At 34.2% G+C, this 13595-nt stretch overlaps 2 protein-coding genes across 2 annotated transcripts; both read left to right on the top strand.

Annotated features, from left to right (window-relative positions):
* Positions 1–1610: 1610 nt before the first annotated feature.
* LOC104094456 (uncharacterized) lies at positions 1611–2474 on the top strand. The gene is made up of 2 exons (XM_009600394.1): positions 1611–2135; positions 2277–2474. The coding sequence occupies exons 1-2, from the start codon at positions 1611–1613 to the stop codon at positions 2472–2474; spliced, it is 723 nt and encodes a 240-aa protein (XP_009598689.1).
* A 2673-nt stretch (positions 2475–5147) lies between these two features.
* Positions 5148–11652, top strand: LOC104094455 (NAC domain-containing protein 54-like). The gene is made up of 7 exons (XM_009600392.4): positions 5148–5395; positions 5625–5890; positions 7929–8206; positions 8558–8812; positions 9696–10040; positions 10138–10213; positions 10936–11652. The coding sequence occupies exons 2-7, from the start codon at positions 5740–5742 to the stop codon at positions 11451–11453; spliced, it is 1623 nt and encodes a 540-aa protein (XP_009598687.1). The 5' UTR covers positions 5148–5395; positions 5625–5739; the 3' UTR covers positions 11454–11652.
* Positions 11653–13595: the final 1943 nt, after the last annotated feature.

Raw genomic sequence — 13595 nt, 5'->3', positions numbered from 1 at the left:
ACAAAAATTCGTGGCCTTATCCACAGTTGAGGCTGAATATGTGGTAGCAACATCCTGTTGTGCTCAGTTGCTATGGATAAGACAACAGTTAAGGGACTATGGTATTTTTGTTGATTGTGTTCCCATTTTTTGTGAAAACACTAGTGCTATAAACATTGCTAAAAATCCATGTCGGCATAAGAGAACCAAGCATATTGATATTAGATACCACTTTCTCAAAGACAATGTTGAAAAGGAGAATATCTCAATTAACTTTTGTAAAACTGAAAATCAAATTGCAGATATTTTTACTAAAGCTCTAAGTAGGGATCACTTTGAAAAGAACAAACTAGAACTAGGTCTAATCAATACTTCCAACTAGTTGAACCCCAATGATTGGTTAGAAAAATGTATAATTAGATATAGATAGTCAAGTACAATGTGTTTGATTCAGACTTATGCTTGTATTAAGCACACACACCTGCTTAGGAAAATCTGGCTGATAACTATGTTGTATGATACTAATGTGTAGTGCTGAAGCTTTAATGCAGAAACAAGTCAAGAGTTACTAAAGGAGTTGGTTCTTGGACTCAAGTACGTGCCATCTTGTCTTAATTCACTGGGACTTAATATCCTACATTATTGCTATGCTCAGACTTCTAATATTGTTAGCATCACTTCTAGTTGTCATCTATTCAAAGAGAAAGGGGGGATCCTGGAGCAATTGGAGTTTAATTACTTCTGAAATTCTAAGAGGCAAAGTAACCATTATAAGAGTCCCGTTAGAACTCAAACTCGGTCACCTTCTCTCTTCCAGTCAAATCAGGAGTAACGTCTTTAAAATCCCCTTATGATCAGCTTCTCAGACCTCACTATTTCTCTCAAACCCTAACCAAGAATTAAGAGATAATTATCTCTTCTCCCTTCATCAAATTTCTTCTCTGATCACCATGCCTAAATCTAGCCAAACCCTTTCTAAAGCCAAATCATCATCCAAGATTGAAGCCAAATCCAAGAACATGAAGCCCAAATCAAAGAAAAGTGTCAAACTATCAAGTGAACCCGCACCAACACCTGCTCTTTCTCCATCGATATCCTCTACTGTACCTACACCATCATTCCATGTTTCTGCTATTCTCACAATCCCCACCTCCACTGCACCTTCACTTCCAAAGCCAACCGCCCATATATGTATGCCTATTTCAAAAAATACCTCTAAGTCAACCAAGATCAAGGCCACTCCAAGAAAATCTATCAAGAATGTCAAGGTGTGCTTGATGTTACTGCTCAAGTAGACACAGCTGTCAAAGAAGTTATGGTTCAGGGGGGATAGTGCCAGTCAATACAAGTTAGGTACAACTCCCTCATTCAAAATTAGATGTTCTGGTATCCCCTTTAGATGTTGCACCCTTAGACACTCTTCCACCCACAAGTGATAAACCATAAGTAGAGGAACTCATTGTAGAAAAGAGTGCAGAAAATCTGGAAAAAGAGTTAGATACCACTATTGTGTTGCATGTGGTTGAAGGGAAAATGATTAAAGAACCGGTGCAAAATAAGGCATCTGATGGTCTTTTATTCAGTTGGACGGAGGATGAGAATGATAATGGGATGAAAAGGAAGAAGGAGTTATGGGAAGTCATGAGGAACATACTGCTCAAGACATAGCTAATGAAGAGGAAAATAGTGAGAATAAGGGAGATTATGGTGAAGAGAAGGAGAGTAAGACAGAAGATAGGATAGGTGAACAAGTGAATGATTCTGCAAAAGAAGAAAAAGATAGTGAAGAAGAGGGTAATTCTGATAGTGAAGGTGAGGATCAAGAAAAGGCAAGTGAGAGTGAAGGAATGGATGAAAAAAGTGAGGAAGAGAATGAGAATATGAGTGAGGAAAATGAAGTCTCTATGGCAATTGGTAACATTGTCATAACCTCTTCAGAAGAAGCAAGTGAAGAGAAAAGGACTGAAGAACTTGGGCTATTATTAACTCATTTCACTGGAGATGAGAAGATCAGCAGTGATGAAGATGACTTGCCCTTGTCTGAGGTAGGGAAGAAACCCAGGAAGACTCCTGTGAAAGCAACAAGGTATGCAGTCCTAATAAGGAAAGAAGTGGCTCCTCCTGCCAGGACTCCTCTTACAAGGAGTAAAAGAAAGGTTGTTGATGAATAAATTATTAAGGAGTCCAGAGGTACCAAGAAGCCAAGGAAGCAAGTTTCAATTGTAGAACCTGTGGTTGAGTTGGATGGAGAATATTAATCTGAGTCTGCTTTGCCAGAAAAGTCCTCCACATAAAAGAGAAAGGTTGCCAAAGCTACAAAAACTGCTACCCCATCTGCAAGGGCCAGTAGAGTAAAGAAGAGAAAGAATATACCAGCTATGGTTGATAGACTCACAGAGTTGAGGAACAGAAACGTGCTTAATAGGAAGATTCTTACAAACACTGATGAAAAAGGGATGGCTCAACTGGTTGAAAAACTTAAGCTACAGGGATGAAAATACATGTTTGTCAAAGCTTTCCCCACAGTATGTGCTCCTGCTGTGGTGGAGTTTTATGCAAACTTTCAATTTGATGGAAAGGTGGTCAAAAGTAAGGTAAGGGGTTTGAAATAGAGTTTGATGATGAGGGGTTGGGGATGCTTCTGAATATTTTCTCTTTAGGATTTGACAATTACCTGAAGAAAAAGTGGCCAGCCATAGATAATGTTATTGACACCGGAATTGTGGTCACAAGGAATTTCTCCCAAAAGTTTGAACTAGATGCTCCCAGAAGGTATACAAGACTAATATGACCCCCTTCCACAGGCTACTGTTTCACTTTGTCAATTCCTGCATTCTTGAGAAGTCTGAGAGAAGGCATGAAGTTACCCTGTTGGACATGGCTATAATGGAACTGTTTGACACTAGTAGACATATCAATCTCCCTAGCCTGATCATTTAGCATATGGCAAGAGTTGCACACACTTCCAAGCCTAAGTATGCTATGCCTTATGGCTTCATGTTGACTGAACTGTTTGACAAGCTCAACATTGCTAGGGGATCAACAGGATCTACTATTATACCTGGAAGCAGCAGGGCATCAGAGCTCAGTAAGAGGTTGGAGTTGGCTGTTGAAGAGAATGCCAAGCTTCGCGAAGATAATGATGAGTTGAGAAAAGAAACCATGCAGCTTAGGGAAGAGCTCAAAAGAGATAGAGAAGCTCATGTTCAACATATTGCCACTCTTGTTAAAGCATTGACCCACTCTACCTCTTTCCTATGAACTTGTTCCTTCCTAGTGTCCTTAGTTTCCTTTGCTATCCCACTGATGCTTTAATGTTTTTTATTTCTTTCTGTTCTAGCTGAGTAGCTTGCAGTATGTTTAGTTTGTTTTGTTCTAGTGGTTTAAGACAAGGCCCTGGGCTTATTTTGGCACTACCAAATGACTTCTCTTATAATATTTTAATGCTTCGTACAGTATTGGATAATCAACCTAGTCTGTTTGCCTTAATAATTCTTGAGCTTGTGTTATGTCCTTGAATCTTACATTAGCTGTGCTTCATAAGTCTAACATATTTTTATTTTTTTCGATGATGCCAAAAGGGGGAAGATAAGGTTGGGGGGTTGTGAATATGTTTGTCCATGGTACTTGTTCTGACTACCTTGTTCTAGTGTGTACAAAGTTTGTCATCATTAAAAAGGGAGAATTTGTTGAGTTTTGAGATTTTAATGATTAACAAAGTTTGTTTAGATGCAATGTTCGAAGAACCAGGTCCTCAACGTAGCTGCTTAATTGTTCTAAGAACCAGCACTTCAGGGTAAAGGACCAGCTCCTCTGGTTGATGATTGTACATCTGTGCAAGACAATAACTTTATCTCAAAATTACCCAGGTCCGAGTTTGGTGGAAAAAGGTTGTTGCATGTGATAAGGGTTGTTGCCCAAGAATATACGAATTAATCAGTAAGAGACAAGGGTCCCAAAACTTGTGGAGTCCTTGGAATAGTAGGAGTCCTATCAAAGGAGAAGCTCACTATGCATAGGACTCCTAGAAGATCTTGAAGTCCAGGCGTTTAAATACTATCTATTTTAGACTTCTAAGATTATCCTTTTACACATCAACTGAAGAACTATATTTTGTTCACTCTAGTCGAGTACCGGTATTGTGCTCTTCTTGAGCGAGTCTAGTGAATGTATTTTAGGAAATCGAGTTGTAATCAAGTGTCACAAATAATTAGTGAGTTGGAGTGACTATTTGCTTTACAAGTTAGAGTAACTTGTAAATCAAATAGTCGTAGTAGAAGTACTGGAGAGTATTGAATTACAGTCTTGTAATTGATACATTTTGGCTCATTGTTCTAGTGGAGTTGAAGTTGAAATTCCTATGCAGTAGGTCGTGGTTTTTGCACCTTTTGAGCTGGATAATTTTCCACGTAAAAATCGTTGTGTTTATTTTACTGCTTATTTTACTTCACGTTTAAGAAACACGGTAAAGAACCAAGTTCTTTAGTAATTTATACGGGCACTCAAACTAACATAATTAATAAATGCTCAGATTTTGAAAATCATATCTTGATAATCATACATATATCAGACTTAATAATTTTTATTTAAACAAGGGAACATTGTTAGCAGATTGTCAGTTAAGAAAGCCACCAATACGTCTCCATGCAACTGACAGTTTCTCGTTAACGTAGAGATTCAGAGATACCATTACATTTAGTCCTCCTCTAACCAAAATTTCATTCTCAGGGTTGTGATAGTTATATTGGATCACTCCACCTTTAATTACATGTCTCGATTTCTAGTACTGAAAATAGTAAAAAATGTGGTATAAAGTGTTTCCTCCTTTAATAAATATATTATGGGGCGTGAATTCGAATTAGACACCCCAATAAAAATAGCGGAGACACAGGAAAACAAGAAAAAACTATTTCTGCAATTGCCCTAAGTTGGTAATGCATCAAATCAGCTTCCACCACGTGTACAAGAAATCTCATATTCCAAGAAAGGACAACTTCGAAGCATAGAATTTGATAGCTAATTTGAGGGAGTGAGAGATTGTGACAGAAGAAAATAGTATTCTATATATATATATATATATATATATATATATATATTTGTATCTATGTATATATATTACATATATGTCCATGTTAATAACTTATAATGTGCATGCTGAGAGAGATTAGATAGAAAGAGAGAGGGAGGTGCCTGAGTTGTGAGCTTGAGAACAAATATTGTTAAAGCTTACATTTGATGTGAAAAAACAATTTTAAAGTTAAAAGTAGCTAAAGAGGTTGGAACCCTTGTTATTTGCTTTTTGGAATTCTTCTACATCTTTTTGTCCTCTTATCATAAAACCCCATAACTTCTCATCCTTCTCTATTGTTCCACCTTCAGAAGTCCTGAGCCTTCTCTCTCTCGGATCTTCTCTCAGGTCTATTTTTCTTTTTTTCTTGGTTTCACGGTTTTAATTATTTGATTGTTTAGAGTCAAATTCAAGATTTAGAGTCAGTAAATTCTAAATTAACATAATTTTATTATTATATCTATACATTTTTTAAAAAATAATCTTGTACATGTGTACGAACCCACAGAACCCGTCCTAAATCTACCTCTGCGTTCATTTCTTGAATTGTTTCTCACTTTATTTAGCTTTCTTGCAGTGCTGTCGTGGCTGGTCATCCTTTGTTTTTTTTTTCCCTCCTTTTCTGGGTGAAAGATTAGTCAAGTGATCAATTTTCGAGTTATATATCAAGTTGAAGAGAAGTTGAAAAGGAAATGGTTTCATTGCCTCCTGGTTTCAGGTTTCATCCCACAGACGAAGAACTTGTTGCTTACTATTTGAAAAGAAAGATCAATGGTCGTAAAATAGAACTTGAGATCATTCCTGAAGTTGATCTTTACAAATGTGAGCCTTGGGATCTACCGGGTATTACATCTTTATTTCCCACTTATTTTGTTTGTTGGAGAATTAACTCAAATACTTGCACATTCAATCGCTTAAACTAAAAATATCTGGTAGATGTATAATATATGTATAAGTCATGTATAATATGTGTATAACCATGTGGTAGTGGAATCGAAAATTTTACTAAATGATGTCAAAATATAAAAAAGTAAACACGTGAAGAAAATAATAAGGGGAATCAATATATAATATTCACGCATAAAAATAAATTTTTGACCTAGCTAAACGGTGTATCCGGTGAAGAGGTAATTGACTCCCCTTAGCATAAGGTGGCTCCACCACTATAACCATGTATAACCAGTGTATAATCTATGTATACTACTAAAAAAAGTAAATAATAAATTCGATCGATTATTTGTGTAAAATCCCTTTCTCCTCCTTGTTTTTTTTTGTTTTTTAATAGAAACAAAAGTATGTCGATTCGCACTTACATCTGGTCATGTATAATTCAAGATGGACAAAAGATTATAAAGGAAACCGTGTGGAAGCATGTGGAATACTTATTAGGTTTCTAAATTATCACTATAACTAGGCTTTAGGAAAGCTTCTTTTTTTTTTTTTAAAGATGAACTGTGTCATTGAAGTTGAAAGCTAAGAGAAACAAAACACTGATTAACCAGAAAGATTAATTTGAAAGTGATTTCCAAGAAAGGTATAACAAAGACATTACTATTTACTATTCCATTTACTTTGACATTAATATTAACGTCACTATCTCTTTATAAGGTCATATGTTGTGACATCCACGTATTTATTTAAGACCTTGCAATTAGTTCGTACTCCTTCCGTTTCAAGCAATATTTTCTTTCTATTTGTACTATATTAAAAAAGATTCACAATTTTCTAAATTTAAAAATAATTTTACTTAAACATCTCATTCTACCCTTAACGAGAACTTTTATATATTCATACAAATGCTATGAAATATTTCAGATCACAAGTTTCAAAAGTCTTATAACTAAACAAATGTTATAGCATATTAATGACCATAAATTTTAAAGTATTTATTTATTTTTAAAAATTAAGTGCCTGTTCAAATTTTCGCATAATTGGAACGGGAGGATTGATATAACTTGAGAAAAGAAAATTATGAAAATGTGGAATTGGAGGTAACTGTCTTCTTACTACGTGAAAATGAAAAGCACTAGTAAAATAAAACTGATTTAGTGCAATTCCTTAGAGTTACATTCCATACGCGTACTGACTAAAATATTCGAATTATTGATACTTTGAACACACTTTTGCAGTCAAAAGACATATGCTTTAGTACAAAAATATCTTATATATGATCTCATGTTAATTCCCAGCTATAAAGGAAAGTTGGACCCTACATCTTTTGATCTCCTATTGAAGCTAAAAGATGTGTACTTACTGATTTAGTGACATGTCGAATCCAAAAGACAAATGGAAAAAAAGAAGAAAAGAAAACAACATGATTGCTTTGTCTTCTAGAGATACCATTTGTTCCATTTACCTCTTTTTTTTCCTTTTTACACCTCTTAATTCTACACGTTATTGAAGCTTTATCAAAAAAGATTATAGTAATTAACCCCTCTTTTTAGCACATTGGTAAGTTCATTTAATGATCATTACAATGGCTCCGATCTCCTTGCCCCATCTCTTTTCATTTAGATTCATGACATGGATTCATTACTCCTCAATTCCATTTTAATTTTTTTTTTAATATTATTAAAAAATAATAGTATAACAATAACAACAATAACAAAAATCTAGTTTAATTCCATTATGCGATTTGGGAAGGGTAGTGATCGGACGCAACCTTAGAGATCGCTATTTATGATAGATATAATTCGGTTCAAAACAAGCATACATAATAGTATAAAAAAAGAAATGCAATACTTTAAAAGTCAGGGAAGCAGTAGCAACAACAAGATAATATAAATATTATGTAGAAGACAAGCAACATCAAATGATAATAGCCGCCTAAGAATATGGAAATACTAGAATAACACTACGTACTATTGCTGGAATGTTACAGGGAAGTCACTATTGCCTAGTAAAGATCTTGAATGGTATTTCTTCAGTCCCTGTAATCGTAAATATCCGAATGGATCGAGGACTAACCGGGCAACGAAAGCCGGATACTGGAAAGCTACCGGAAAAGATCGGAAAGTGAATTCTCAGATGAGAGCTGTAGGAATGAAGAAAACATTAGTATATTACAGAGGAAGAGCACCTCACGGAGCTAGAACTCATTGGGTTATGCATGAATATCGTTTGGACGAAAGAGAATGTGAAGTTGCTAATGGTTTGCAGGTACATAATATAACTTCTTTTCTAATAAATCCAATTTTGTTTATATTATCAGTGCAATCTGTTGTAAGTAAGTAATCTGTCTCATTTTTTAGATAATTAATACATTTTCGCTCATACAGTTGCAATCGTAGATTTTTACACCATCAAGCTAAGTTAATTTAACTTTCAAAATTAGCTGGTAACTCTTCACAGTAAACCTAATATTGTAGCTAAAGATCGATTAATAATCCGCTATATATTAACTGTGAAAAAAATCTTTACGAGTGTATATAACTTAAATTCTTTATTAATTATCTAAAGTTTAGGAATATATGTTGATGTTTATGTTAATTTGCAATGGATTAAATGTAGGATGGTTATGCACTTTGCCGTATATTCAAGAAGAGTTTGAATGCACCAAAAGTGGTAGATCTTTATTATGATGATAATATGGAGAGCTCTGATTATAGAAGACCAACCCAAGGCTCTCCATTTCATGTTGCTGCAGCTGGTCCAAGTGATGATAACAAATGGAGTCAATGTTTATCATCAGATGAAGCTTTTAGTTTCAACAGTACTACTCCATCAATTCCAAATTATGGAACATTAACATATGCACCACCCAAGGTAATAAAATGTCAACCAAATAATATAATATATAAGCTATTGCTTAAGCATCTAGTGGAGCCGGCCAGAATTTTCATTAAGGGGGGCCAAAATATAAAGAAACAAACTTACCAAGAAATCAAGGGGTGTCATTATATAGTATATATACATATTTCAAAAAATATTACCGAGCTATACAGTGCAATTTTCCGGCGAAGGGGTGTCGGTTGACACCTCTATGGTGCATGTGGCTCCGCCACTGGGCAGAGCTACACAAATGTAGTTACTGGTTCGTCGGATCCTAATAGTTTTAGCTTAGACCTTGTGTTTATGTTGATAAATCTACTTAACATGTGTTAATAAACCTAGTAAGTTATTCTATCCTAAAATTTAGGACCCATATACTTAGAATGTCGCTTCCGCCTTTGGGTGGAACATCCATTTTTCTTTTAAAAATAGAGATAGCTTTTGGTTTCTTCTTCACTCATTTTTACGTATTCGTTATAACTTAACTTATAGACAAATAACTTTTACATTATCATTTTGCACTATCAATATCTTATTATAGTAGATTGTCTACCTTATTTTCAAGTTAATAATTCTACTTGTTATACCAGATTGTTCTACATGTCGTCATCTTTTGCATTTAACTTATATTGTCAGTATAAAATTTTTTTACACTATTATTTGAGTTGTCCACTTTTTGCTGCTTATGGATCAATGCTATTTATGAAAGGTTACGCATGTACGTAGTTGTCTTTGAAGGACCTGGTTCTGTAAATATTTTTAAGTTATAATTACTAATTAAGGTAATCTTATCTTTTATTTTATTGTTAGTGTATATATACATGCTAAACTCAGTTTATAAAAGTTAAACTCACCGTTTATTGTACTCTCTCTTCAGGTAAATATAGCATTACCACCATTGGAGGTTCATGATTTCCCACAAGCTGGCTATGTTAATTATTCCACAATATTGCCTCAATCAAGTTATAATATCAATCAAAATACAAATCAAACAGATATTGTCCAACAAATCCTCTCAGTTACTCAAGCTTCACAAGATCATGTAAATGAAGATTCATTTGGTGGAAATTATACTCAAGTAGCTGATGATTTTTCATTTCTTCCTCATAATGATAACCAAATTCATGACTTGGGTTCTTTCAATTTTGATGAAGATTTTAAATCTGATAGAATTGTAGAAAATTTGAGATGGATAGGAATGTCGGACATGGATCTTGAGAAGGTACTAATTCTTTACTAATTTAATACTATTTGGTTTTACACATTTTACATAATCCAATATCTATGCATTAAATTTGATTTCCTTTGTAATCGGACAGGCATTTCTTGAGGACTACAAGACGGTTCCAATAGATAATGTTTCAGGTGTCTTGAAAGAAGAATACGAGCTTGAAGGTATTACATATTTTTTAAACTTTTTCTTGAATAATCTCATGTTTCCTAATTATATGGATTTAAAGTATTTACATTGATTGTGTAAAGTTGTTGGCATAACTGCTAAAGTTGTTGTCATGTGAGTAGGAGGTTACGGGTTCGAACCGTGGAAACAGCCTCTTGCAGAAATGTGAGGTAAGGCTGCGTACAATAGACACTTGTGGTCCGGCCGGTGGCGGACCCAGGATTTTGTGCAAGCGAGTTCAATCTTAGAAGTATATAAATTTAGCCGTAAAATAGTAGTTGTCAAGTGGGTTCAAATAAAATATTTATTCAAAATTTATACAGCTTTAATCCTAATTTCACTATGAATAGTAACATGTAGTTATCTTTTAAATGATCTTTATATTAAAAGCGTAAAAATTACACAGAACAAGTTATACTACTAGAATAAAAGAAATTGCATTGTTAGTATATATAAGCTATGAAGGGAAGCCTTGGAGCAACAGTAAAGTTGTCTCTGTATGACCTATAGGTCACGGATTCAAGTCGTGGAAGCAACCATTAATGGTTGCATTAGGGTACGTTATCTACATCCTATCCCTTGGGGTTGCGACTCTTCCTCTGATCCTGTGGGAATGCGGGATAGTTTGTGCACTCGGCAGCCCTTTAGTGTATATAAGCTATCCTTTAATTTGTTTTCTTCTTTTTGAATTTTTGATTTATTTGTTGATTGATTACAGGAGACACAAGTGGTCACAACAGCAGCTTCAATGAATTCATCAAAAAAACAGAAGACTTTTCATCAGAATTTGGCAACGACTTTGAAGTTTATGAGAAGATTGAAGTCAACCATAGGATGTTTATAGCTACTCAGCAAGCAGCCAAGACGTTCTATCATCAAGTTGTTCCTTCTACAACTGTCACAGTTCATCGAAATCTTGTTAAATCTGACTTAGTAAAAATACCTCAAAATACACCTTTTTTTGATTGTTTTTTGAGGAAAAAGCTATTGATCACTAGGCCTTGGTTAGGAGCAGTAAGCACATTGGTTGGTGTGATTGCACTTTTACATGCTTTTTGGATATATTTCAGCTTATGTTTGGAAAATGAAGGATCTATAGAAGAAAATATGGAACGGAATGAGAAGAAGAAGAAAGGTCAAGATTGTCAATGGAGTTGCAAAGAAAAGAAATGGCCTTATTTCACCCTTGTATTAGCTTTTTCTACCATTTGGTTGCACTTCCTTAATTCCTATTAACTCTTTGCTTTTTTAAAAAAAAACTTTTTTTCCTTTTTTTTTAAATTTTTTTTAAAGATTTTCTTGTATTGCTAACCACATTTGTTCTTAGGAAGCCCTGGCTTAGAGCCCCTGAATTTGATACCAAAGGTATCTTGATATAGTTGTATTTGCTTTTACACATCTAATCATATTCATACAGTGATTTATTATTTTGTAACTTAACCTATCAACACGTTCTTGTCTAAATCACGCACTTAATCTGTTATTTTCACGAACTATATTTCGACCTATTTTATTGAATATAACAGGGATCTTATCTTCAGTTTCTATTAATTCCTCTGTAGTGAATGACCACATTCCCGAAATCCATGAGTATAAATGGCAATGTTGATTCCTTAAGAATAAGTGGAATTTCATTAAAAAATAAAAGTATGATTTCCAAGTTTAGTACACATATATCATTATACTCCTTTGAAATTATGGGCAATCAATGTGAGCAAAAGACGTCAATTGGACATTGCAAAAAAATCCTTTGATATGCTAAATGAAAATCTTGTAAGATAAATGAAATAGTACTATTAATCTGATAAGTTCAATATAAATAATTAAAACTAACAAATAAATGCCTCTGAAAATTAAAACTTGCAAAATCTATGGTAGCATTGATTAAAAAAAGGAGAGTAAAAGACTAAAGTTATTCTGACTTATAGCATATGAATAATCTTCTCGAAAGGTTTGATCTATCTCAAGTTAGTAGAGAGCAAAAACAAATAATATTTACCATCGAAAATTCAAATACTACTAAAACATCAACACCACTTAGCAAAAAATACTGCTCATAAAGAAGACTGCAACAAATCAGTTAAGGTACACGGCTACGAGTTTTAACAAAAAAAGATATTGTTATAAAATAAAAGCAACTTAGTAAAACATGAACAAGATATGTTGTTATAAAATAAAAGTAATTTAATAAAATATGAACAAGAAATGGAGATAGAGAGAAGGAAGAGATTTTCTTCTTCAATTGTGTGTATTTTTCTATCTATTACAACACCTTTATATAGGCCTGAAAAGTGAAGAAAATTATGTCATTGAATATGTCATTAAGCATAGAAATATGTCATTGAATGTGTCATTAATCATTTGAGAAGATCATGGAGGAAGAGTAGACATCCACCATAATTTGATTTTTCTTATAACACTCCCCCTTGGATGTCCATAGATAATATGCCTCGTTAAAACCTTATTAGGAAAAAAAACCTATGGGAAAAAATAATTTGTGAAGGAAAAAGAGTACAAATATTTAGAAATATGCCTTTTGGTTGCCTCGTTAAAAACCTTGCAAGGAAAACTCAATGGGACAAAACCTTTTAAGGGAAAAAGAGTATAACGCGTATTAACTCCTCCTGATGAGAGCATCAATTCATATCCTTGAACCTTCGCATCCCAATCTTGTACACTAGTTTCTTGAAGGTTGACGTCGGTAGAGATTTGGTGAACAAATCAACCATATTATCACTTGAACGGATCTGTTGCACATTGATATCACCATTCTTTTGAAGATTATGTGTGAAAAATAACTTTGGTAAAATGTGCTTTGTCCTATCCCCTTTTATAAATCCTCCATTCAATTGGGATATGCATGATGCATTGTCTTCATACAAAATTGTGGGTAGTTTGTCACACTTCAAACCACATTTATCTCGAATAAGGTATATTATAGACCTCAATCATACACATTCTCGACTTGCTTCATGAATAGCAATTATCTCAGCATGATTAGATGAAGTAGCCACGATTGATTGCTTAGTCGATCGCCAAGATATGGCAGTGCCTCCATATGTAAACACATAGCCTGTTTGAGATCGAGCCTTGTGTGGGTCATATAAATACCCAGCATCGGCATAACCAACAAGATCAGGACTACAATCATTGCCATAAAATAATCCCATATCGGTAGTCCCTTTTAGATATCGCAATATGTGTTTGATTCCATTCCAATGTCTCCTTATAGGAGAAGAGTTATATCTTGTTAAGACATTAACTGAAAGGTTATGTCAGACCTTGTAATGTTAGAAAGATACATTAGTGCACCAATTGTACTAAGATATGGTACTTCGGGACCAAGAAACTCTTCATTATTTTCATGAGGTCGGAATT

This window comes from Nicotiana tomentosiformis, chromosome 9 (assembly GCF_000390325.3).
Source record: "Nicotiana tomentosiformis chromosome 9, ASM39032v3, whole genome shotgun sequence".
Classification (NCBI taxonomy): Eukaryota; Viridiplantae; Streptophyta; class Magnoliopsida; order Solanales; family Solanaceae; genus Nicotiana; species Nicotiana tomentosiformis.
This window is presented reverse-complemented; position numbering and strand designations above follow the sequence as displayed.